The 24,682-nt window shown below is 40.4% G+C and overlaps 1 protein-coding gene across 1 annotated transcript in view; it reads right to left on the reverse strand.

Annotated features, from left to right (window-relative positions):
- Nucleotides 1-24,682, reverse strand: part of eys (EGF-like photoreceptor maintenance factor) — a 160,902-nt gene that overhangs the window by 48,901 nt on the left and 87,319 nt on the right. The window contains exons 31-35 of the mRNA XM_087850260.1: nt 18,664-18,814; nt 17,456-17,568; nt 16,906-17,162; nt 9,350-9,526; nt 6-156 (exon numbers count right to left, since the gene is read on the reverse strand). Coding sequence (XP_087706386.1) covers nt 6-156; nt 9,350-9,526; nt 16,906-17,162; nt 17,456-17,568; nt 18,664-18,814 — 849 coding nt within the window. The remainder of the gene's footprint in view (nt 1-5; nt 157-9,349; nt 9,527-16,905; nt 17,163-17,455; nt 17,569-18,663; nt 18,815-24,682) is intronic.

The raw sequence follows: 24,682 nt of genomic DNA on the forward strand, positions 1-24,682 counted from the left end.
GTTACCTGATGGTGACTGACGTCCATCTGTTGTTATTGATGTTCTGATTTACAGCTGCATGCAAAATATGACTGCCACCACAACCGAGTTTAGCAACAGGGCTTCCATCTTGAAGGAAAACATGAAGGAACTGATCCCCAAAGTTCTGCTCCTGAGCTGCAAAGGTAAGAAAATCACAATTAGTAAATAGCCTCTTTTTGCATATTACTGTGTTGTATCAGTACAATATTTGTTACATGACTTCAAACTTATCAAAGATACTGAATGCATAAAATGAGGCCCCTTTGTGTGTGACGCTTTAAAATCTGAAAATGGAAGATGATCTGATTTGAACATGTTCAGTTGAGTAACTACAGTAGCTGGACAGAGCTTCTTCCATATGCTTTCCTCACACTGTATGCTAATTTTTCAAAATGATCTTTAATCTCTGCTGTGTGATGCATTTTAATGTGTTAAAAATAAAGATGCAATACAAATACAAATACAAAAACAGAGGTAATATACACCTGAGGGAAGATTCCTATCTGCCAACAAATGCCATTACACAGTCAAAACACATGCCTCCTTTAAGCTTACAAAGACCTAGTTCACATTGCTGTGAGTTCTACAATAAATGCACAAACTGGGCAATCTTTCTCTCAAAAAAACAGCTAAGAATAAACTGACTTAGACCAGATAAAATCTAAAGTGTCTAAGGCGTAAAAGGCATTGCAAGCACTCCCACTGTTTTTTTTTGTTAAAGGATTAAATTAGGATGGACCAAATGGCATATAAATCCTTCAGTCTTAGCCAAGTTAAAAGTAACAAGAAAATATGAAAGAAAAAGATAGAAATCTACTCAAAGGTCATGGAGAGCTCAATTGAAAAAGTATAGCGAATAATAATCAATTCTTGCTGAGAGATCGAAACTTTCCACTGGATACTCCCACCTACAAGGGGGAAATTGTTGAAAAGAGAAGAGAAGAGAGAGGAGACTGAATCGAGATAAATCTTCTCTGCCCACTGCTGCAGACACTGTGTTAGTAAAGACCTACAAGGGAGTAAGTACAGGGCTCCTTGTCCCTTATACCACTGGTGGAAACTGAAACTTTGGTCCTCACTGTCTGACAGACCTCCTTAAATCAAACTGCTCCTTTCACAGTCTGAGCTATATGAAGCTATCTGAGACTTGGCATCGAGCATAAAGTGCTGTTCACTTATGAGTAATGATTCATATTATAACATACCAAGACTGCATCAATATGAGCTGAATCATCCCTGTGTGTGTGCCACACAGGAACCACACTGTTCAGAGCTACTAGGATAACAGTAAAATGATTTTTTATTACCATTACGCCATGGTATGGTTAGCAGAAAGCAGTGAGTTTTCTGCTTCAAAAGATAAAGATCCACTCATGTGCACATAAACACACAAGTTTTCTGTAGGTTTATTGCAGGGAGGGGAGGTAAGAGGTAGCAAGCAAGAGGGTATCCTCAGGATATAAGTATCTTCCCCATGGATCACTCTAGTAGGTCTCATTCTGCCTGCCTACCAGGAGAATGATTACCAGGTACTTTTATCACAGCTTGGGCTCTCAAGATCCAAAACATTTTTTTAAACTTAAGCAGAACAATCTTGCGACTGGAGGACTGATGGTAAATCTACATTTTGATCCTGCTGGAAAAGCCTCTGGAAAATGGCAGCTGGTGCGACGTTTCCCCAACCTTTGTGGTCTTGATTGCAAAACAGGAATATGACCTCTACAGTATGTCACTTAACTCCAGCACATTATATCTCAATGGGAGATTTTGAGTGTCTTGCAAGTGAGACAGTGCATTGTGGGAGCGACAGCCAGCAGCAGCATGAAATTCTCCCCCACACACACTATCGAGGTCTTCAACTGTCTAAGAACACAGGAGCAAAGGGGGAGCAACATAAAATGCAGCAGGGAGACAGAGACCAAACTTGCCCACTGTCAGGGAAGACAATCCTGCAAGTCAGAGGACTGAACAGCAATAGTGCCCAGTTAGAGGGACCTAAAATATTTCTGTGTTTCCAACAGGGCTTATAGGGCACATTTCAGCTGAATTACAGAGGGCGACAGGGGACCACACACCCAGAGGGAACTACTGAGTAGACTCAACACAATCAGGGTTGGCCTATTTCATTTCACAATGACAATGGTAATTGCGTCAAAACTCTTTGCTAGGCTAGGACCAGGACAGAGGTGTGTGGGCAGAGACATTCCTGTGGCATCTCTCTTGAAGTAACGAAATGAGTGGAGGATTTGGACACCGGAGAAAAATTGAACAAAAGCAGCCTGTTGTTTTAAGGGTATATGGCAACTCATGTGAAAGCTCAGAACAATTCCTCCAGGGCAAGAAGGGCATCAAGAAAATCCCCATCTCTTTGTCCACAGGAGGCAATGCTTAGCTTAATATGCTACACTCAGATAAATGTATTCTTTAAGCCGACCATTCTTTGTCTTAGGACACAACAGGGATGCATTTAACAGTGCAGTGCCATACTACAAGCCACTGTTGCAGAATGACACACAGGAATAAATATCTCACTCCTATAATTTTCTGATCTTTGTTCTGCAGAAGGGTAGGACTCTTAGCCCAAGAAAAAATAGCAGTAGGGACACTGTAGGTAGCAAGGCATCATTCATAGTAGAATAAGAGGCTTTTAAATGGCTTCATTTGTCTGGAGCATTTAATTAGTTTGCATCCTGCTTGAAGAGATAAAATTACCCTCATTCACTTGTTCAGTAATCTTCCTTTCTTGGTCATCTGCTCTTCAGTATGATCATGCTGCCAGCACATGATTTCATCCAGAGACACAGTATTCATTGTCACAGCTTTCCTAAAATGTCCTGTGGGTCGTGGCGTGGATCCTCCGTGGATCCGGCTCATGCTGTGGATGCTTTATAGCATCAGAATCTGGGAAGTTTGGAGACTGGGTCAGTGACTCAGACTCTGTTGTGCTGTGTTCTGTGAGCCATTCATTCAGTTTTCACTGCGTGGTAGGTCACACTGTTCTGCTGCTGTCAGAGACTGTTGATGCCATTAGGGCGTTGAGCTTGTGCAGAAATAATGTTTTTGGTGGGCAGAATGTGACAAATTAACATCCAGTCAAATGTCAGAATCCACAGTTCGGCAGTAGAACACCGCAGTGTAACATGTAATCAGATTTTTCAGTTCACCTCTCAGTGATTTAATAAATCTCAGGGGCATTTAAGACGTAAAAATTTATGTCCAACCTGCTTTTTGTTGTCATTGAACTCATAAAAGTCAACCTTCTTTTGATACTGTTCTCAATAAAGTGTTAACTCTGGGTCGGGCCTGCAACAGTACCAAACTGCTTTGTTATAAAATACATCTTATGCAAGAGACTTTATGTCAAGGGCAGAAAAAAAACACATATTCTGGTGTTCATCTCTATTTGGCGATTTCCATATATCTATCTAAAAAGGCTCAGCTGATTCCAGTATATTAAAAGTGCTCTGTTTCACAAATTATTACAAGGCTGGCAAGGGTCTGAGAAGCTGATAAATCTGTGTCCAGTCCGAATCCTTCCAAGAGCCTTTGTTTAGTCAAAAATGTATTGTTTGCTTAAATGCAAGCACCTGTTTAATTTTAGAGCAACACGGACTCTTTACACGTGAAGACAAAATGCAACTGATGAGTTGTTAAATGCAGTTATGTTTTGAATAGAATCTTTAGTCAGCAGCATGAAATGAGGGCATTTCTATTCATTTGAGATACACAGTACTTGACTTTCCTCTAGCAAACAATTGCTTTTGACACTTTTTGCTCGTGGTAAAGTCACAAGGCATTATTAAAAAAATCTTGCGCTGAGAGGAAAAGCTTGAAAGTGGAAAGGAAATATGACTCAAACATTATGGTATGGTGCAAAAATATTCGGACACCCGGGGCCTGTTAATGGCAGTGCATATATTTGCTGTGAAAAACTTACATGAGGTGAGAAACAAGGGATGCTGCATTTTTTTTTTTTAAAATCATCTTCAAAAGGGTTTAAAAAACAATTATAATTTTAAAGCAAGCAGTGGGCGGTGCTGGTTGGAACAGAGCAGCAGCCAATGAGTCACTTTAAATACTGAAGGAGACTGAAATGTTTAAGTCTGAATTTAACCTGCTGCTGTCATAAACATGCTGAGAAATGTAAAACTAACTAACCAGTAAAATATTCTTTAACCGACACGATATAAAAACCTCAACCTGGTATGTTTTCTTTAAACGTGGTGCAAAAAAACGAACAATGGGCAAAAATTACATTAAAAAGGCAACATGGAATGACCATTTATTTTATTTAAATAACACCGAATCACAACGACAGTTACCTCAATGAGCTTTATATTGTGAGTTTAAGACCCTACAATAATACAGATAAAACCACAAGAATCAGATGACTGTGAGCAAGCACTTTGGTGACTGTGGGAAGGAAAAACTCCCTTTTAATAGAAGGAAACCAGGCTCAGGGAGGGGGAGTCATCTGTCATCTACCAGTTGGGAGTGGGTGGAAGAAGACAGTACAAAAGACATGCTGTGTTACCCACTAAGATATTGTATATTAAAATACTGAATAATCCTTTTTTTATTTTTTCAAAAACACAGTGGGCTGTCAAATGTTTATGAATGGACTAACAAAGGAAGCCTTACGCTTCTTACTTCCTACTGCAAAAATAAGCCTCTCTCATCTCCTCTCAAATCAATTTCCGCTTAGCTCTATAACTTATTCGCTGCCAGATATTATTTTCTCTAGATGTCAATGTTGCAGCATCTTTTATTTTGCTATTTTTCTTCTGTAAGGATATTGTTTCCTACAGTCCCCATGGCCCTGTTACTCTGTGCTGAACTTAACAGAGCGTTCGTCCTTCTGCCAGTCGCTGTCACCTGTTTTCTCTCTCTCTCTCTTGCTCTCCCCCTCCCCCCCTTTCTTGCTCACCCCACCTCCTCTATTTTTTCTTCTCCAGCTGACAATTGAAGTCCAGGGGGAGACTCGCGAGTTTGCTTCAGGGAGAGGTGTAAAGAAAAGGGGGAGCAGAGAATAAGGAGCAGGTCTGGCGCGGAGAGTCTTCGCATCTCAATGCACGTCTTTTGGTTTTCTTCTGATTAACTTTGTCTGTTTGATCTCTCGAGTTTTCTTTTCAGTTCCTATTCACTGATGTGAAAAAGATGGGTGCTATATGCCAGGAAGTATTTCTAGATAAAAGGCACCGTGCCCACTATTTATGCTTTCTGAACAGTCATCTCTTTTCGTGACAAGGCTCGCAGTCTGCTTTCTGTGCCAGTGAGATACTGTAAATATTACTGAGAACAGTGAGCAGGCGGATTTAATTGAACCAACTAACCTAAAATTATGACTATGTTTTGTAATTTACAGCCGTGTTCACGTCTACAATTGAGTGTGGTGAAAGCTGGTTTGGAATAAAGATGACATCAGGTTGAAACAGCAGTCAGTTTCTCAAACTGATCTATAGTATAAATCTGCAAAGCCTTAGACTGGTATAACTTATGATCCACACAGCTAGACAACTGGTGGCAGTGAATATATGAGGCGACTTATGCCAGGGTGGAAGTGAGACAATACTGCTATCTTGACGTCAAGTCCCATCTGACAACTACAAAGGTCGTGTTACTGTACAACCTTTGAAACCACATTCTTTCAAATCACGTCGTTGTCTTTATTCCTTAAGAATAAAGATAAATTGTGTTACAGAGTCCTGATTTAGGTAATTATAATATAAGTGTTTCCTGTTATTGTTCTGCATATAGTACGGGAAAAATACTAATTAGAGAACTCAGGCAACAACTTGCATTAAACTGTGTAGTTTGTAATGCATTGCTTTGTATATAAAATACATAGCTTATGACTTATGACAGATGCAAATGCATTCTCAGTCATATTATGAAAAGCTTTTCTCGGGCGGAAAAAAAGCTCCCTGAAGCTATATTCTTTTTATCCATGTAATATTCGGTTTTTCAAACAGAAAAGAAAAAAAAATCTAAATTCAAACCATTACTTCAAGTATGGGGAAGCATACTAATGGCTTTGCTTTGCAATTATTCCGCTATTCTATTCTCAAAGCTATCATTTGACATTTTTTAAAAAGTCCTTAATAATATACCCTAAAATCTCTGCAACACAAACCAAATGTAGATTTGGATTTTATAGATAAAGAAAGATTTTTAGCACATAACAAAAATGCACATATATTGGGAATATGTCATTTTAAAAAGACTTTTCATTCCTTAATTTACTGACTGGTTGATTTTTGAACACTCTAATTAAGTGCCCGTGTCAGACAGGATACCGTATAGTTGTCTTTAAATTGATGTTACCATTGTCTATGTCTATTTAAGGTTTAGCTGGCTGACCTTTCAAATACACCAACCCTATATAAAGCACTAATTTAGACTTCTATTACATTCTGAGTGCAGCCTAATTAACAGCTCTTTAAATACAAAGATTTAAGTCTTTGGTGCAACGCTAATTCACTCAGTAGCCATCGTGGGAGGCCAATGTCAGCCCAGTGAAAAAAAGTCAAGCTATTATTACCCCAAACAATAGTAAAAGTAAAACCACCTCCCCCCCACAAAATAGCCTATAGTGTCAAAAGCACACAGAAAGAATAATTCTGTTAGTTCTTTCAGAATTAAACTAAATAACAAAAGTCAGCTGGTACAAGCATAACTTCCTAGTGATAATGTAAGACTGTTAAATGAATTAACATATACTTTTCTGCAGTTGCATCACATATTTTGGGTTTGACTCCTGGATTTACTCCTCGCCACTCTCATTACAATTAGTCAAGCCAGAAATTCCACATTATGATCAAAGGAGAGGAAATACAGTTTAACCCTGAGGTGTACTGAGCTGTTTAATAGGTCCAGGACCTGTAGACGATGTCACCGATAAGAGGTTGATCTAGGTTACACCAGAAAGATGAATGTTATGATGTCTTCTGCTGGTGGGTATAGAATAAATTACCCATGATCGCCACACAATGTATGCTGGTTACAGTTCTGTTGCACTTGCACCTGACTTGCTGTGGTGTAACACAGGAACAACGAGAGGCTCCTAAACTCAAGGTGGATGCAGTTTTTAGAGCGAGGAGCCGGTCCACGGAGACCCAGAGTTGGATGCTTTTTTATTAGAGCAGCTCAAGGCGTTCATGCTCTGGATTCACCCCTAAGTTGGCTGATACTTAATATATGCATACATATTTTGAACAGATGTGTAATACACACAAAGCAGGGTAAATTAACTAAAGTTCTCATGGCTCAGCTTTCTCAGTCCTCAAAAAAAAAAAAAAAAATCACTGACTCTTCTCTTCCCAAAACAATACTCCATTGTTATGAGGGTCTACTCGGGGTTGCCTGGCCTACCCATCCCAATCTTCTACTTTAACAAAGGAGCGTGCGTATGTGTGTGCACAGGTGTGGGAACAAAAGAGCTGGCAGCAGGCGGACATACAGTGTAGAGCTCACAGTTGACATAAAGGGTGATCCCAATGCTATCTCTGCGTGTGAGTGTCCAGCTCTTGCCTTATGAGGATTCCTTTGTTCGCTTTTACCTCACAGCTCAATCATCAGCACTGTAACAGCGAAAAAAACTCCCAGCTGTCGACAGAAGACAAGGCTATCTGTAATCCTCCACCAGAGCACTGTTTGCATTTCCTTCTGAGAAGTACATGGTGCTCCTGACACATTATCTTAACATTTGGTTGTAGCTGAATCCACTTATTTGCTGAAAATGTCATAACTAATTAAACATTGACTGAATGGCAGCTATGGCACAAGATACTCTCAAAAAATAACAAGAAAAAAATTATTCTAGGTTTCTGTGTCCTTTTACTTGCAGCCTTGGAAACCTAAGAGCTGTCTTTGTATCCCACAATTCCCTGCATCAATAGATGACTCACTGCATGCCCCGGGTGACATTTAAAGTCAGGCCAGTGGGTTTTTTTTTTTAATATTAATACTTGAGATTGATCAGTGCATGTATTCTTTTAAAGTGAAAGGGAAACACAATAGACTATTGCTTTAGCCCAGACTCTTTACATATCTCTTGTGTAATAAATATGCTGCCACATTCTCTGCAATAATGTCCAGAAGGACCTGAAATTGTCAGAGCTGGTTACTTTGGGGGGAAACTGAAGTCATTTCAAGGATGGAGAAAATAGCAGCCCCGGTCAGGGTGATTGCTCCTAAATTTGCAGTCAAACTGTTTTTGAGATTCGATGTGTTTCGCCCTTGATTTGTTTCACTATACATGAAATGGATATTGTGTCTGTGTAGTCGATAGTTGTAACTAGGTTTGCTGCTGTCTTGGCCAGACCCTTCTTGAGATTTTACGTGATTAAAATGAAACAATCAAACAAGAAGAAAATATCTATATGTAAAATAGCATTAGGTATGTTTTGAATATGTTACAGAACGCTGATCGAATGCGATTTTCATTCACTCTCGTATTTCTTGTTTTCTTTGGCATAACAACTGTTGCAGAGCAGTTGTGTTTGCTGGAGCTTATGTGAACATGTCAGTGTAATCAACTTCTGAAAACATGACTTTCCCGCAGAGGAGGTCGAGAGCATCTATAAAGAGACAACGAGCATGACAGCAGATGAATTTTTGCTGCTTGTCCAGAAACCATTAAGCAGTATACACTTGTCTTCTAAGAGGCTCTTATCAATGCCACTATGTCTGTTTTCTGCAAATAAACCTGTTTCACTTGTTCTGCCAATCACCCAAGAGTCAAGGTGCATTCTGAAGACGTTAACACATCCTCTTACGTTTACTAAGACAATATATATTTTGTTTAATTCTGAGGAAATGGCTTTTTAAAAGCAAATTATTGCATCTGGACAAGAAATAGTCCAGCACATAACCCCAAAGTACACTTTGTTTTTGTGCAGATTGCACAAATGAGATGTTAATGAAATGCTAATTTGTGAAATTTAGAGTTGGTGGCTATTGGAATTGTGTTAATTTCAGAAAGCACAAGATCAGCTAAGCAAATAGGATGCTGGCTCTGGATTAAATTTAAATGTAAATGACACAAATAAGCTATTGAGCCTCTGATTTAACTTCCTGAAAACAAAGCAAACTCATTTTTTGGTGTAAATGTTGATACAAGTAGAGGAATTTCCATCAATGGCAGCTGAATTACTTATTGGATAAATTAGCATCTTCTTGCACGACAATGCAGTATAAAAGAAGTGATGGCTTTTATTATACCTTATATTACACCTGTAAAGATATAGTTAAGGGGGAAACCCTCTATTATAAGGTTCCTTTTACAGTGTTGCAGGTCTTTACTGGTAATGGGAAAGACTGTACTCACTGTAGAGGATCGTTCCTTGTCTGGATCTGGTTTTCACTGTCAAACAGAGAAAAACGGGGGTGTCCTTGACTCCTGCGGGTCGATTATTGCTGACACCAGAAGGCTGGAGAAGCAACGCAAGTGGCTGTAGCTCCAAGTAGGAAGTTCCATCGAATGAAGGGATATATACTGTGGCATCTGGAAACAAGCATTAGATGCAAATTGATGCTTTGAGCTTACACGGTGTAAGAGAATCAGAATTGTAATATTACTTGGACAAAAACAAAACCTCATACACACTTTACTGTCCATTAGACAATATACTTATATATAAATGAAGAATGACATATCTTGTAAAAGCAATGCCCTACAGGGCTGTTGTTTGCAAACAGAAGAGCAAAAACTGGCTGCTGTGTGCCTTTGCAGCATAGACAGCCATCTGTGTGCAGAATCAGCAGGGCCTTGTCAGGGCTATGTGCTAGAGTGTCATTTCCCATTGGATGACAAAGTGATATGACTATAAGGAGAGGTGGAGGAGGTACACACTCAGGTCATCAACTTCGCAAGCCTGTGATGATATGTTGGCCTTTACACAAAGGACTTTGTACACCTGGTGGATAGCTTACTGCTCAGGTACATGACAGCCAATTCAAAATAGGCCACCTTGGCTTCAGCTCAGGGGATTCTAACAAAACAGTCCAGCTCTCAAGTTGAGAGCTCATAATATACAATATGTGTTGGGTACAAAAAAAAAATAGAGATATATTTTTTTATTGTAAGATATATGAGAATGTTCTTTCATGACTCCAGTGTTCACTTTTTTGCGTTTTGATGTTGGATCAAATGGATTTTTAAAGTAGGATGTGAATGATTGACAATATTTAGAACAGACTACAAAGTAAAAGAAATGGAATAAGAAGAATATAAAGTTGTAGCAGAGGAAATCTCTGGGGATGCCTATAATGGAGGCGATATTATAGACTAACTTTATGCTTATACAAGGTATGGTTAAAAAGTTCTCGAACTCCATCGATAAAAAGCCAAACCCCTGCTATGTTTATGAAAGTACAGTTCTGACCACTTGCAGTGATAAGAGGGGTTAGGTCTCTGGCTGCAATGCTACAGGGAAAGCAGAGGTTGGAGACCGTGACATGAACAGAATTACTACGACTGTGTGCAACGAGCTTGCGATCTCATCTCGTTTGACATGGTTGCTTTCAAGATGGGGACCAGAAATGTTACCACTCGCAGTCAGTTGCCATCTTCAAAACGATTATGATATGTCAAGAAAGCGATAAAATGGCAATAAGGCAGAGTACGTCTGCTGTTTGTGACTGAATGGAATCATGTTGGCAATTACGTGCAATCTGTTTGTGATAATACACGATTAACTGAAGTAAATTGGCAAATGTCGTAAATCTTTTGCCATCTGTTGCAAATCTGCTGCCTTTAACATACACAAAAATTCATATTAACTACTTAAATTCAGAGTCCAGCCACATACTCACATATCTGAAACAAGAATGTAGAAATCGTTCCACAAACAGTAGTTGCTGATGAACAGTGATTTAACGGTAAAACGAGAACGTAACCAGCTGGCAACCAGAGCCAGATTCCCTATTGTAAAGAGATACATGACAGACAAGTTGAGCTGAATCTAGTTGATTGCAGCATGTTGGAATCTGTCCATGTTTATGAAATATCATTTGCAAACCTTCCCCATTCTTTCTGGAGACAGTTTGCCTCCCACCGGGCAACCACTTGGTCACAGGACGCAAAAGTTAGCAAACCTTGATTTTTAGTTGTAGCAAGGAGATTGCCATTCTTACTTTACTCTAGTGTGACAGCACCAGAGGAGGTAGAGGCCTTATGTTTTTATCTTTTATATGAAAAATGTGAGGATTTTTGACTAACCACAGATGTTATTCAAGTAATGTGCTTATAGACATGTATACCTTACCACAGCTCTGTGACACTACACGTTTATTTAAAATCAGGTTAAAGGTTAATCCGATATTTAATGTTTTCCTGCAGCAAACATTGTTTTTTATATGTGCTCAGCCTTACTCACATTATGCAGTATTGTTTCAAGGTTTTGAGAAAATGCATTCTCCTGTGGTCACATTTATGCAGCGTATTGTAGCCTGCTACTGGTTTGTGTAACTGGCTGCAGCTCTTTTTGGAAAATTACTGTTGGGCTGCTTGATTTGTGAGTCAGGAACTACTCTTGGACAGCTAATGCCTTGTTAGTGGGTTCACTCATGGCAACAGGGATAACGCAATTCCTCTGTATCAGTCATTCGTGTCAACAGGGCATTCTGAAAATGGCCTTAATGAGCCTAGGAAAAGGATTCAAGTTGTACAGTAAGTGAAAATATCACCAAGGTGAATTGCAGGGTTTGACAATAAGGACTGTCCAGTGGCCCGGGGGACCATGGGACACTGACTTGGTCCAGTTTAATGATCAGTTGCTAGACCAACACCAGAGATGAGTTTCCCGTCATATCATTTTTCACATAGTTATATTCCTTTTTTTTATTTTTTACTTTGCTTGGACTGAAGAGCCGCTCAAACACTTTCCTACCCTCACTGATTTCCTGACCAACCAGAGCACACGAATCCTCCGAGTTGCACATAGAATTATGTGGAGCAGACATGACAGCCAATGCTTCAAATTACACAGAAAGAGAAAACAAAAATTGTGTTGCTTTTGTTGTGTAAGGCGTGGTTTCCTTGGGGGTGAAAATGATAAATCAATCCTATAATATCTGGTGGCAATTTCTGAGTAAGGAAGACTGAGCTGGCTCATTTTAAAAGGCACCAGCTATTACAGCAAACACACACTAGATGCCCACATAAAGAGCTGCCAGCACCTAGCCAGTGAGTTGGCAAAGCAGGAATCTGACAACCCCTCATAAGGTCCAATTAATGTCAAACACGAAACAGAAACAAAAACAGGAAAGGTTCACCACAATAATGTCTTTTCATTTTTTTTAATGGTTTGTTATTTCTCCCAACTACATTTATAGACAAGGTTCCCACTTTCTGATAATATCATCTCCATGGTGGCACATTCGGCATTTTATAAGATGATTTTGTAACAAATATATTTGTTACTGTTATAAATAAAATCAGTATAATTAGCATGATTGTTTGGACTGGATAAGGTCAAAGGAAAAGATGTAAAAAGATGCAGATAGATACATAAAAAGGCACTTTAGGGAAAAACAAAAATGAAATGAAAAAGCTTCTTGGACTGATGTTGTGGTTAAACAAAAGTAGTTAAGGACTCAATTGAAAAAAACCCTCAACTTTCATTGTATTATTCATTTCTGGCCAACATCCAAAACCATGGCTTCTGATTCCCAAGAAGCAAAGACTCAATGCGCTAAAAGCAGGAGGTCATGATCAATACACACCAAGCCTGAATAATGGTTTCACCTTTTATATCTTCTTCTTTCAACCATTTACTCCATGATGGTGTGTGTGTGTGTATAATTTTTGTAGTGTCTTTTAACTGATTTCTTGCATGCTTGATAGAAAGTCTTTGCTGAGGTCTACTACCTACTGTGCCTTCTCTGAAGAGACAATTTATCATACCTTAAAACTCTGATATGCTCAGCTGGACTGCTTTTATCTTGACAAAACCATGTGATGGGTGGCTACGTAATATCGAACACTCACTGAACCAAAAGCACTAGCCTGGATTATGGTACACCCTACCAGCGGAGCACCTCCAGGGCCAAACATAAGTGAATGCACTCAAGCTCCTTAAGTAGAAACTGCTCATATGATTCAGACTAAAGCTGACTCCGATGTTTTGGGTCATAGTCGTTATTATATAGCATTTTATCAATTTTGTGATAAAAAGAGATGTGTGCTGGCTGCAAATGTAGAGCCACATTTCTTTGTTGACTGCTAACGCGTGTAGTTGTGGTTGCAGTTCTAATGGAGCTGTGACCAAGCATACATATAGTACATACATACATACTGTAAGTAAACACATTCATTATATAAAAAAAGGAACTTATGATCTATTAAAAGTATCATAATTATTACAGAAAAATAATAATTCGGAAAATAATTTAAGGAATGAAAAGCAAAAGGGTGGATTATGAATGATAACAATATAGATTTCGATTTCCTTCATTTCCTTCTTTTTCTTCCTGTTCCTTTTCTTTTAGTGTAAAAAAGTATATTTCTGGAACACATTTAATGAACCATCCACTTACAAAACAGATGATGATCAGCATGGGGTGCCTTAAGAAAAATAAGTGTAATTTCAAACAGTATGTTTGTTTTTTTTCCACACTGAATAAATCTATTGCCATTACAAAGAAAAGCTACTGTCTTAATTTACTGAGACAGAACACTGGGACTCTTTAATTCACTGTATTACTTCAGTCTTACATGGCTAAGTAGGCAAAAACTATGGCTCAGATGAAATTAGCCACTCTCGTGTCGTGATTCATTCTTAACTGTTGGTAACACAATACTTCCTGGTTGTTGTTATTATTATTATTTTTGGATATGTGAAGTATGACTTGTCAGCGTTTCATCTAGGACACAAACAAGTCCACATCATTAGTCACTATGCGGTATGACGTGTCTATAATTAACTGAGAGCAGGGGTGACTTGCTCCACTGTTCTCTTGTGCCCATTACTTAATTCAACAGGATGTGAAGACAAGGTTGTCACCTAGCAAAGATGCTGCAGCAATTCACATGCACAAACCTTGTCAGCATGTAAACAGCCCCGGGACTCTGTCTGCGGGCGAAGAACTAGTCTTGCAAAGCACATCATACGATGAGTGCCCACATGAGACTGCGCTCTGTTAAACCTGAGAGACTAGACTGCTTTTGAGGAGGCGCAATTTCACAAACTCAGCAGAAATGACACCAAAAGGCCACTGCTGATATTTAAAGGAAAAGTTTATGACAAGTTGAGGAATAAGCAGGAACTCACTGCTTGGAAGGGAAAGGCTGAGGGCACAACCTGTGATCGTGAGAATGTATCATCAGCTCTAACATAACAGTGGATATATTTTATCATGGTGGGAATTTACTACATATAATATGTAACAATCATGTCATGTAATAATGCAGGCTTGATTTATCAGGGTTCATTTCCAATTACGGTACTGAAGTCAGCCTTAAGCTTGCTCATGTGCAGCAGCTACAAATGATGATATTTTGTGACACTTTTTTTTTCCGGAACTTGAAATGGTTGAAAGAACAAATTAGTCAATGAATGAATCATATTCTCTGATCTCTAAAGGCTATTTAGACGCTGGCCAAAGGATCTTTAATAACCGGCTTAACAAAGAAGCATCTCTGTCATGCGAGCAAAGGGGGGGCACCGCTTTCCTCGACATAGCGCTCTCCCACGGGAAAATCGAATCAGTGTGAAGCCTTAAAAATAGCATCACTTTTGTTACAGCGCCTGGAGAGAAACATAATATTTCAGTTGATTACTTAAACACCTGTAAATTAGCATTTTGAGAACACATGGCAGATGTGTCAAATCAGGGTGCCAGGTGCATACAGGCTGCTCCTGCCACATTAATGACTGTTAATATTAGCTTTGAGCAGCGTTCTGTCAGGATTCCACATGTTTCATAAACATAAGATTATGCCATCTGATTTAGTCATTTACAAAGGTTGCAAAGGTGAACACAAACTTAACACTGTTTTTGGAACAACTTTAGCGCGAAGAAGAATGTAAATCTCTCAAAATTTTCTCTGCACGTATCACATTTAGTGGCTTCTGTTATCAAAAGATCCTAATTTAGTTAAAGCCCACACAAAGAGCATTCAAACTGTCAGAGAACCGAGTTTCTCAGAACGAGTAATATCTTCTCACATGGACACAAATAAGCAAAAATTGAAAACGATTCACAATTGATGGCTTAGAAAAAAAGACCTTTTGAAATTGTTTTTATTTTCATCCAGCAGAACATTGCTTTTGGTATTACTCACAACTGAATGTTGACTGGGTCCTCTCCCTTTCCCTGTCTAGCCAACTGTTCTTGCACATGGCACCTGCAGCTCAAACGATAAGAGTGGCAGGTTTAACACTCAAAATTTATCTGTTGTTATTTTTAAAACAAGAGATTAGGCAGAAATGGACAAAGAAAGGCTTCAATTTTCTTTTTGTTTATCACTGTGATTTTACAGAAGGAAATAATAGGCTTTACAGGAAGATTCTTATCGACTCTTGTTAGCTAACTAAGCTAATGTTAGCACTGTAGTTGCTAGTTCCCGTATCATGATTTGACATTTCACCCACAAATTTTAAAACAGCACATCTTCTATCATCAATAAATATAAAGAAAGTTTTCAGGTGACATATTTAACTACTACTATTTATTTTTTAATATAATTTTTATGTTTGCCTGCTTTGTTTTCTACTAATATCTTAGAGTGGATGGGACTAATTGATAAGGGGATGCAGTGATTTACGGCTTAAAATGTGCAACAGGTTCCACCTATTTCAGGCAATGATGTTGGAGCCCCACAAATTACTAGTCATATGCTCTCTTGCCTCAAAATAAACATTGTTTTTCTACTATAGGTAGAAGTCATCCAAGGAACCAGCACTTCTTATACTTATGCTCCTGTTTTCTTCGGTCTGAAAGGACAGCCACTGATAGAAAGAGGCTAAATTGATACCATTTGATTTCCAGTCCTCATTACGTTGACTTTAATTGGCCACCATATTGTAACAAGAAACAGGTCAAACACACCACAGTTAATTTAACAAATGTAATTAGCCATCAACATGTTTAATTTATATTAGAAGTACAATACCCTTTTAATCCGTGTTGAAATGTTAATCATATATTGTAGCTAGACTGCACTGCACACTGCTATCACAACACAGAATTTGAGATTTCTCTCAGCAGCTTGGCTTGCGTTATCAAGTACACAAACTATTAACTCACACATTCTAGTGTTACTTCTGTTATCCCTGACAGGAACTGACTACAATGGCAAAATACAGGAAGCATTTATTTATTTATTTTTACACTTTCAGGATATCATGCATGGCAACAGAGGGATGTCAGGAGGTACATCAAGAGAACTGTGAAGGAATCTGCAAAGGAACAGCTCCTTGGTATGTGCGTGTAGTACTACCGTCTCCCTAGTATTAGTGTCGGAGTGTTTGGTACAAAATAAATATTTTTTGGTTGGGACAGACGTGAACGCTTCAGCTGAATGTTGAACAAGTGCTGCAAGGTCACATTCTCATTCTCAGCGTGTTCTAGGGGTGAACTTAGAAGGACACCAATGGTTTGAGCTGCTTATATAGATCTTTCATTTCATTAATCATATACTGAATAATTCACATCACTCAAAATTCCTAATGCAACCAACTATTCTCCCTCATAGTGAAACCTATTAGCCAAAGAGGCTCAGCATATATTAACCAACATAATTTGTTGGCTGTCTCTTGATGATTCCACTGTAGAGGTCACAGTACAGTAGGTTTGTAAGCTTTGTACAGCCTGTGTGTGCTCTATGTATTGTGTATATGAATGTAGTGTAAACACTACCAGGTGAATGCAAAAGCCTACCTTTTTCACAAAACGTTCCAGTGAAATGAAGCGGACAGTGACAAGAAAGCTGAGCTTCACCAGGCGGCTGCAGCTGAAGGCACGTCCCTCCGTTGCGGCAAAGACTGTCGCGGCAAACTTGAGGTTCATTCATTGGATGTTCTGGTGCTTGTGTGGGAACTGCCAACGTTGTTGCAAACACTATGTCAAAGGTAGGTGATTGAGCTTCCAGACTTGAGGAACTTGTTGTGGAGGCTTGTATGGCATGCACAGTGAATCTGGAAGATTGATCAAAAGTTTGAGTGGCCAAAAGCCAATCTGACATAAATTATACAGGCTTTTAAAAATTCTGATTTGAATTAAGTGAAATTACTCAGTAAATAAGAGGCGCAGTCATTTAACAAATAGACATATTTTTGACTGCAATCCCGGAAAGAAGTAGAGAATTCAAGTGTTATTTGTCATGATTACAAGTCAGTTTCCCCCTGGCTTCGGACAAAGTGTAATGCACCTTGGAAAAGTGAGTACAGTGTTTTTAGCAATAAAAACCAAAAAAATGCAGAGACTTTACCTGCATCGAGCTATGTTGCTGCCAGCAATCGCATCCGATGTGTAGAAGCTCCTCAGTTTATTAATTTCAATGACTTCAAGACAGCCAGTGTAGTTGTGGAAAGGTTCTGCTTTCTTAAAAAAATATCACAGAATTAATTTTATTCAGAATCTTTAACAAGCAGTAAGTTAAAAAACAAACAAACAAACAAACAAAATTGTTATGTGGGATCAGGCCCTGGAGCCTTGCCTCACCTCACTGAGGACTTCGGTATGGTCATGGAACAAGACTTTTGAAAAACTGTCAGACTCCCAGAAAGGAGAAGCAGAGCTCTGCCCACATTATATGCAATGAATGCTACTGACCCAGTTAGGCAGTGGAAGGAATATATTGAGGATCTCCCTAACTCCACTGACATGTCTGTGAAGGAAGCAGGGACTTAGGAACGGCTTGGCCATTACTGAGGCAGAAGTCAGAGTTGTTTTGGTTGACATGCCCCTGCAGAATTGCATGGAAGTCAGGGACAGTGCATCTGGATTGGGAAACTAGAGATTTTGGTTCCCGTTTTCCAAGAATAAGAACCAGAGGGTATGCTCCAACTTCAGGGAGATCCCACACCTCAGCTTCCCTGTTAAAGTCTATGGAAGAGTAACGGAGAAGAGAGTCCACCTTTTAGTCAAGTTGTGAGCCAGTAGACCAGCTCTTGACCTTCCCAAGAACACTTAAGGGTGCACAGGAGCTTTCCTAACCAGTCTAAATGTGCTTTGCAGACTTAGAGATGGTATATGACCACATCCCTTAGCTCTGGGAGTGTAATTCATCTGACTCATTGTTGTGGGCTATTCTGTCCCAGTAAACGATAGTGAGAGCTTCCTCCTTAATATGTCTGGGCTCATCCTTAGAGACAGGGTAAGGGGCCTGGCCATTCAGAAGGGATTCAGAATATAGCAGTTACATTTCTACATTATAACAAGCTAGTTGAGGTGGTTCAGACTAGGATGTCTCCTGTGCACCTGCTAAGTGAAGTTTTTCAGGCAGGTCTCAACAGGAAGAGACCCTGGGGCAGACCCAGGACATTAGAGAGATTATATCTCTCACTGGGTCTCAGTTTCCCCCTGAAGTGCTGGAAGAAGTGGCCATGGAGAGTGGCCTGGACTTCTCTGTTTTGACTGCTGCCCTCATGACCCAGACCCATGTGTGGATAGGTGTATAGTAATTATAAGTTGTACCTGACTGGGAATAAACTGTTGTGGCAAACCCCCTGTGAAGACATTGTTCGTTCTTTGGATCATGTGTCCCAACCAGTAATTGCTTGCAGTACTTTTAATTTTCTCATGGCCAGAAAGAGTGAGCTCTGCTTCACAAGGTGCCAGGCGTTGTCTGTAGAACAGTATGAACACATCAGATCAAAATGTATAAGAAACAGAGGTACACTACGTGTTAAAAAATGTGTTTTGTATTAATGTTGTAAACAAATCAAACATTGTGCATTATCTGTATAGAAGTCTGTATAGATGTTAGATGTTATTTTCTTGTATGCTGTGGTACTATGGTAGATAATTAGCATATCTTTCAGTAATTTCAGTAAATGCCGATGGTAAAAATCTTCTCACTAATGACATTTTGAACTCCATTTTGTTTTTGTCGAGGTGTCCTATGTAAGTGCGAGTCTCCACACAACTATTTTGGATCCACCCCACAGCCATTCATAGATTTCAAAAACCAATTCTCCACTCTGCAACAACAAGGGAGAGCAGATAATTACCTAAGTGCAGATTCTGGACTAACCAACTGCAGCTTGAGGGTACTCAGGCCACAGATGCACAGTCCCCTCTACTGCGTCTCCTGATACTCCTTGTTCCCTAAGTGGAAGTTAGAAGGCCCACGAAGCAATCTAGTCTGATTTGTTAAGCCTGTACTTTGCAGGCTGTTGCATATGCCGGCTAAACACTCGGGGCACTAACTCCGAGCTGCATAAGTCCTTCCTCCAGAGCCAGCATGGAGAAGCGGTTAATTTAGAAGCAGTCTGCCAGAGCGGCCTGGCCAGCAGCCAGAGGGCACTGTGTTCACTGTCCTTGAGAAGTCAGCCCCACTGGGTTTCTATTTAACATATTGAAAAGCGTCTTTGACGGGAAGATATATTAAAAGTCTATAATGAGTTAGGCGGTGACGTTGAGGATGGCCGTGGTGGTGTAGCTGTGGGTCAAATCAGACAAAGATGGACGGACTCAGCCATCAGACAATTACAGAGAATTTGCTTTGTGACACCAGAAACTATTTTTCCACACTCCCAACCCTCTAGTTATGACAGCTCTCTTTCTTGCAGTGTCTCAAGGGGTTGGTACCGAACATTATGATTGATTTCTACTGCTGCTGTATTTTTCTTGTAGGAAAGAAAGAAGGGTGGAGCCCTGTAGCCTCTCAAACCTGACTGGTCTCTTTTATATTTAGAGCAGTGCTGCTTTCTGCCAACCCCCCGCCAAAAAAAACCACATGAGGTAACTTTCCCACTCAGCATTGTTCTAGCAGGAAATCATTTGGTAAACCATATTCAGTCACATTCAGTATTTCAACTTTTATCTGTTTGCATCTAAAAAAAAAAAAAAGTCATAATCACCAACCCAAAATTAATTTCTGTCTCTGTCTTACAATCTGAAACTTTTTTTATAAGTCAGAAATGCTCAAAAGTCATTGTAGTCTCTACTCAAATGCACAGTAAAGTGGTTTGATATGAGATGCTCTCTGCTTTGTTTCAGCTTCCAGTTCATACATAATAAACTCTGTGTCTTCAAGCTAGACCACAATCTTTCTTATGTCAGAATATAATGGAAAGGGCTGGCAGCAAGACTGCACATGGGCTTAGAAACAATATAACTAAAGGGGCCACAGCCTCACTTTAAATCATTTAAACATTGATTTTGTGCTCGGCTCTTGCTTGTTAATCTTTTCGTAATGAAAAACTGCAAATGAAGACTTTAGAACAGCCAATAAAACACGGCTAGTGATCACTAATGCATTTTAATAGGCACATTCTGATGCTTGTTTTAGTTCTTCAAAATGAAAGCCCATTTGCCCATTTGTAATAAAATCTAAATTCTTAGTCTGGTGATTCCTGCCAATTACGTATTTTCCCCCTGTTTTAGTTATAACCTTTCTCTAAAAAAAAAAAAAAAAAAAAAAAAGAGGAAAAAAATCCACCACACTTGGGATGACTGAATAACTAGGGATCAAGCTAATACCACCTGAGGTGCTCACACAATTCAAAGAAAAATTGTATATTACCAGGCCCTAATTAGCTTATCATTGTAATTGCACTCCTTTTCTCAACAGGGGATGCACTTATGCCTGAAACAGAGACATATTAAAATGCATCTAGGTTGATGTCTATGTAAATGCACCCTGTCAATTAAAAGATATAACATTAAATTGCAACATAATGACATCTTTAGAAACAAAAATAGATACAACTGAACAACATTAAAATGAGCTGACTGAACATAACATCCAACAGCAGTGCGTTTACAGCCTGTTCTGGTATATGTGTTTTCTTTTCACCATGCATGCAGTACAGCTCTTGAATCTTGAGCCACTCTATTCAGGTCCAACAATTATTAAGAATATTGAAACAAACATGCACACATTTACAGAAATGCAATATATAAAGCAAAAAGACTTGAAACTTGAAAAGCAATATTTCATATAACCAGTTTTATTCTTCAACACAGCCTGAACTCTCCTTTAATTCCTGTAAGTAGTTCTCAGGAATAAATCACCAGACGTCTTGAAGGACATTTAAAGCACTTTGGATGCTGGCTGCCTTTTATTCTGTTCTCTGTCAGGATGCTCCCACACTAATTCATTAATGTTAATGTCCAGGCTCTGGGGAGGCCAATCCATGACTGATAGTGGTCCACTGTATTTTGTATTATCTGGTATAGTTTTACTGCATTGGCCATGTGTTTGGGGACATTGCTATGTTGAAAAAAGAAGTTGCTGGAAATCAGATGCTTTCCAGACAGATAGTTGAATAGTTCATCATAATCTGATGATACTTTTCTGTGGTGAGAACTAAATCAATTTTGCAAAGATCCTCAACACTACTGGGTTAAATGCAGGCCAAAACAATAACATACCCTCCAACGTCTTTTACAGATGGGTGTAGATACTCATTGTTGACCCCTCTTGACCTCCTCTGTATATACTGACCAAGTTTTGAACCAAAACTTTCAAATTTGGATCCATCACTCCAGAAGACCCACTGCACTGATTTTCATTCCAGTTCTTCTCTAATTTGGCATACCGCAACATTTTCTCCCTTTCCTTAGACTGGCTTCTTGAAAGCCATCCTTCCACTGAAATCATTTCTGATGAGATTTTAGCGAACACCAGATGCATCAACTGAAAGGTTTGCTACATCTCTCAGGTCTTGTGTCAGGTTTTTGCTGGACTCTTTTTATTTTTAAGTATATGGCATTCAGATACTGTAGATAGTTTTTTTTTTTTTAGGCCTGCCAGTTCTTGTTTTGTCCTCCTCATGTCCAGTTTCCCCTCCCAAAAAAATGTAAGGACACTACATGTCATGCTGATATATGCCACGTTTTTGGCCAATAGCTCCTTGAGAACCAAACTGCTGGTATAAAAATACAATATTATGTTGGTGAAAATATGCTGTCATTTTATTTTATCCTTGAATCATTCATATGTCAGTATTAAGTGGGTAACATACAAAAACATTTCTCTGAAAATGGTCAGACAAGGACAGTACTGAAAACGAGTAAAAAAGCAGCCAATTTCAAGGTCAAACTTTGAGAGACCACAAGAATATCCAAGTTAGACTGGTTCATTGGAAGCAAAATATGACAGATATATCCTATCAGGACCTGGGGACTTCTAGTCCATTGTTCACTGTCTTTTTTCCATCTCATCTATATAATGCAAAAACTTAAGGTTATGTATATAACCCCGGTTCTCTGAGTAGCATGAGTGAGTGTCTCACTATGGGAACGCCTCCTGCGTGACCTCATCAGAAGCTCAAATACCATTACGCCAGCCCTTACTGGCTGGCTAGGTGACGCCCATGTCAGGAGGGGCCAGTCCCTCCCTATATAATAGGCTGACATAGCGTCAGATGTCATTCAAAACAAGCCCACCTCTTCCTCGCTTCCATAGCAAGGAGGGCGGTCTGGTGAGACACTCACTCATGCTACTCAGAGAACCGGGGTTATATACATAACCTTAAGTTCTCTTTCATAGCATTCGTTTCGTGTCTCACTATGGGAGAAATACTGACTCCCGGATTGCCAGACATGCCTGTTAAGAAGACAGCTGTCCCCAACAGCACTTCACAGGGGAGAGGCCCCCACCTGGGAAGAACCTGCACTGAGGACTGAATGTGCTAGGTTAGGCGCTGTCACATCTAACCTGTAAAACCTAGCAAATGTATGAGGTGAGGTCCAGCATGCAGCTGCACACACCTCCTGAATAGAAACTCCCCTAAAGAGAGCCCATGAGGTTGCCAGACCTCTAGTGGAATGCGCACGTAAGCCAGCAGGGGGCTGAAGGCCCCTGCTAGTATAGGCCAGGGCAATTGCTCCTACTATCCAATGGGAGAGGCGCTGTTTAGACACAGGCTTTCCCATATGTGGTTTAGCCCAGGACACGAACAGCTGGTCACTTTGTCTGACACTCAGGGTTCGGTCCATGTAAATGCGCAGAGCACGGACTGGACACAAGGTATGCAGCCGCTGTTGCTCCTCTGAGGAGAAAGGCGGTGGGCAAAAGGCCGGCAGTTCTATAGGGGAACATGCGCCGACAACCTTCGGGACAAAGGCAGGGTTGAGCCGCATACTGACCCTCGTATTATCCGAGGAGAACTGAATGCATGACTGATGCACTGAGAGAGCGTGGATCTCTCCCACACGTTTAGCAGAAGCTAAAGCAATTAATAGGGCTGTCTTCAAGGACAGAAATTTTAACTCAACCTGTTCCAGGGGTTCAAATGGGCAACAGGAGAGCGCGGCCAATACTGTGGGAAGGTCCCACGAAGGAGCCAACGGCCTAGACGTAGGCAATTTACGCCGTGCACCCTTCATGAAACGGCATATTAAGGGATGCTGGCCAACAGTCTTTCCCTCAAAACCAATATGGCAGGCTGAAATTGCTGCCAAATACACCTTGATGGTGGAGAAGGCTTTACCCTTATCAATCAGGGCCTGAAGAAATGACAGAATCACAGCCACAGAGCACTGAAAAGGGATGGCCTGTGATTCTAAGCACCAGCTTTCAAACACATGCCACTTGTGCTCATATAGCGTCCTAGTAGACGATGCTCTAGAACACTGAATAGTGTCGATAACACTATGAGGGAGCCCCACCGTGTTCAGGTTAAACCACTCACGGGCCAAGCCCATAGAGCTAGCCTCTCTGGGTGGGGGTGGAATATTTCCCCCTGTGCCTGAGACAGAAGGTTTCTGCGTAGTGGTAACAGCCAAGGTGGGCCGCACAGCTGCTGAAAAATCTCCGCCAGCCAGTGCTTCCCTGGCCAGTGCGGGGCTATCAGAATCATATAGTGACTTCTCTCCCTCACTCTGGCCAGAGTTGGAGAAATGAGGGCCACTGGGGGAAAAACATAGAGGAGGGTTCTCGGCCACTCGTGAGCTAGAGCATCCACCCCGAGTGGAGCTCTCTGATCGTGCAGCGAGTAAAACAGGGGACACTGAGCATTCTCCCTGGATGCATAAACGTCCACGGTCGCCTGACCGAATCGCAGCCAGATCTGCTTCACCACCTCTGGGTGAAGCTTCCAGTCCCCATACAGCGGGTTGCCCCTGGAGAGAAGATCTGCTCCAAAGTTCAAGATCCCCGGCACGTGAGTTGCTCTCAGTGACTGCAGGTGGACACTGCTCCAGACTATCAGTCTGCGTGCCAGTGTGTGTAACTTGGGGGACCCCAGACCCCCCTGTCTGTTGATGTAGGCCACAACGGTGGAATTGTCCGACCTCACTAAAACATGATGACCTCTCAGCCAAGGGAGAAAGTGTTTTAGCGACAGGTGAACCGCCAGCAGTTCCGGGGACAGAAACCAATCGTCGATGTATGTGGCCACCCGAATGCCCTTTTTCCTGAGCGGGGCCACTGCTGCCTCGGTGCATTTCACAAACACCCTTGGGCTCAGTGAGAGACCAAAAGGCAGGACTACAAACTCGTATGCTATCCCCTGGAAAGCAAATCTCAGATACTTTCGGTATG

This window comes from Neolamprologus brichardi, chromosome 13, assembly GCF_056152115.1.
Source record: "Neolamprologus brichardi isolate AB-2024 chromosome 13, ASM5615211v1, whole genome shotgun sequence".
Taxonomy (NCBI): domain Eukaryota; kingdom Metazoa; phylum Chordata; class Actinopteri; order Cichliformes; family Cichlidae; genus Neolamprologus; species Neolamprologus brichardi.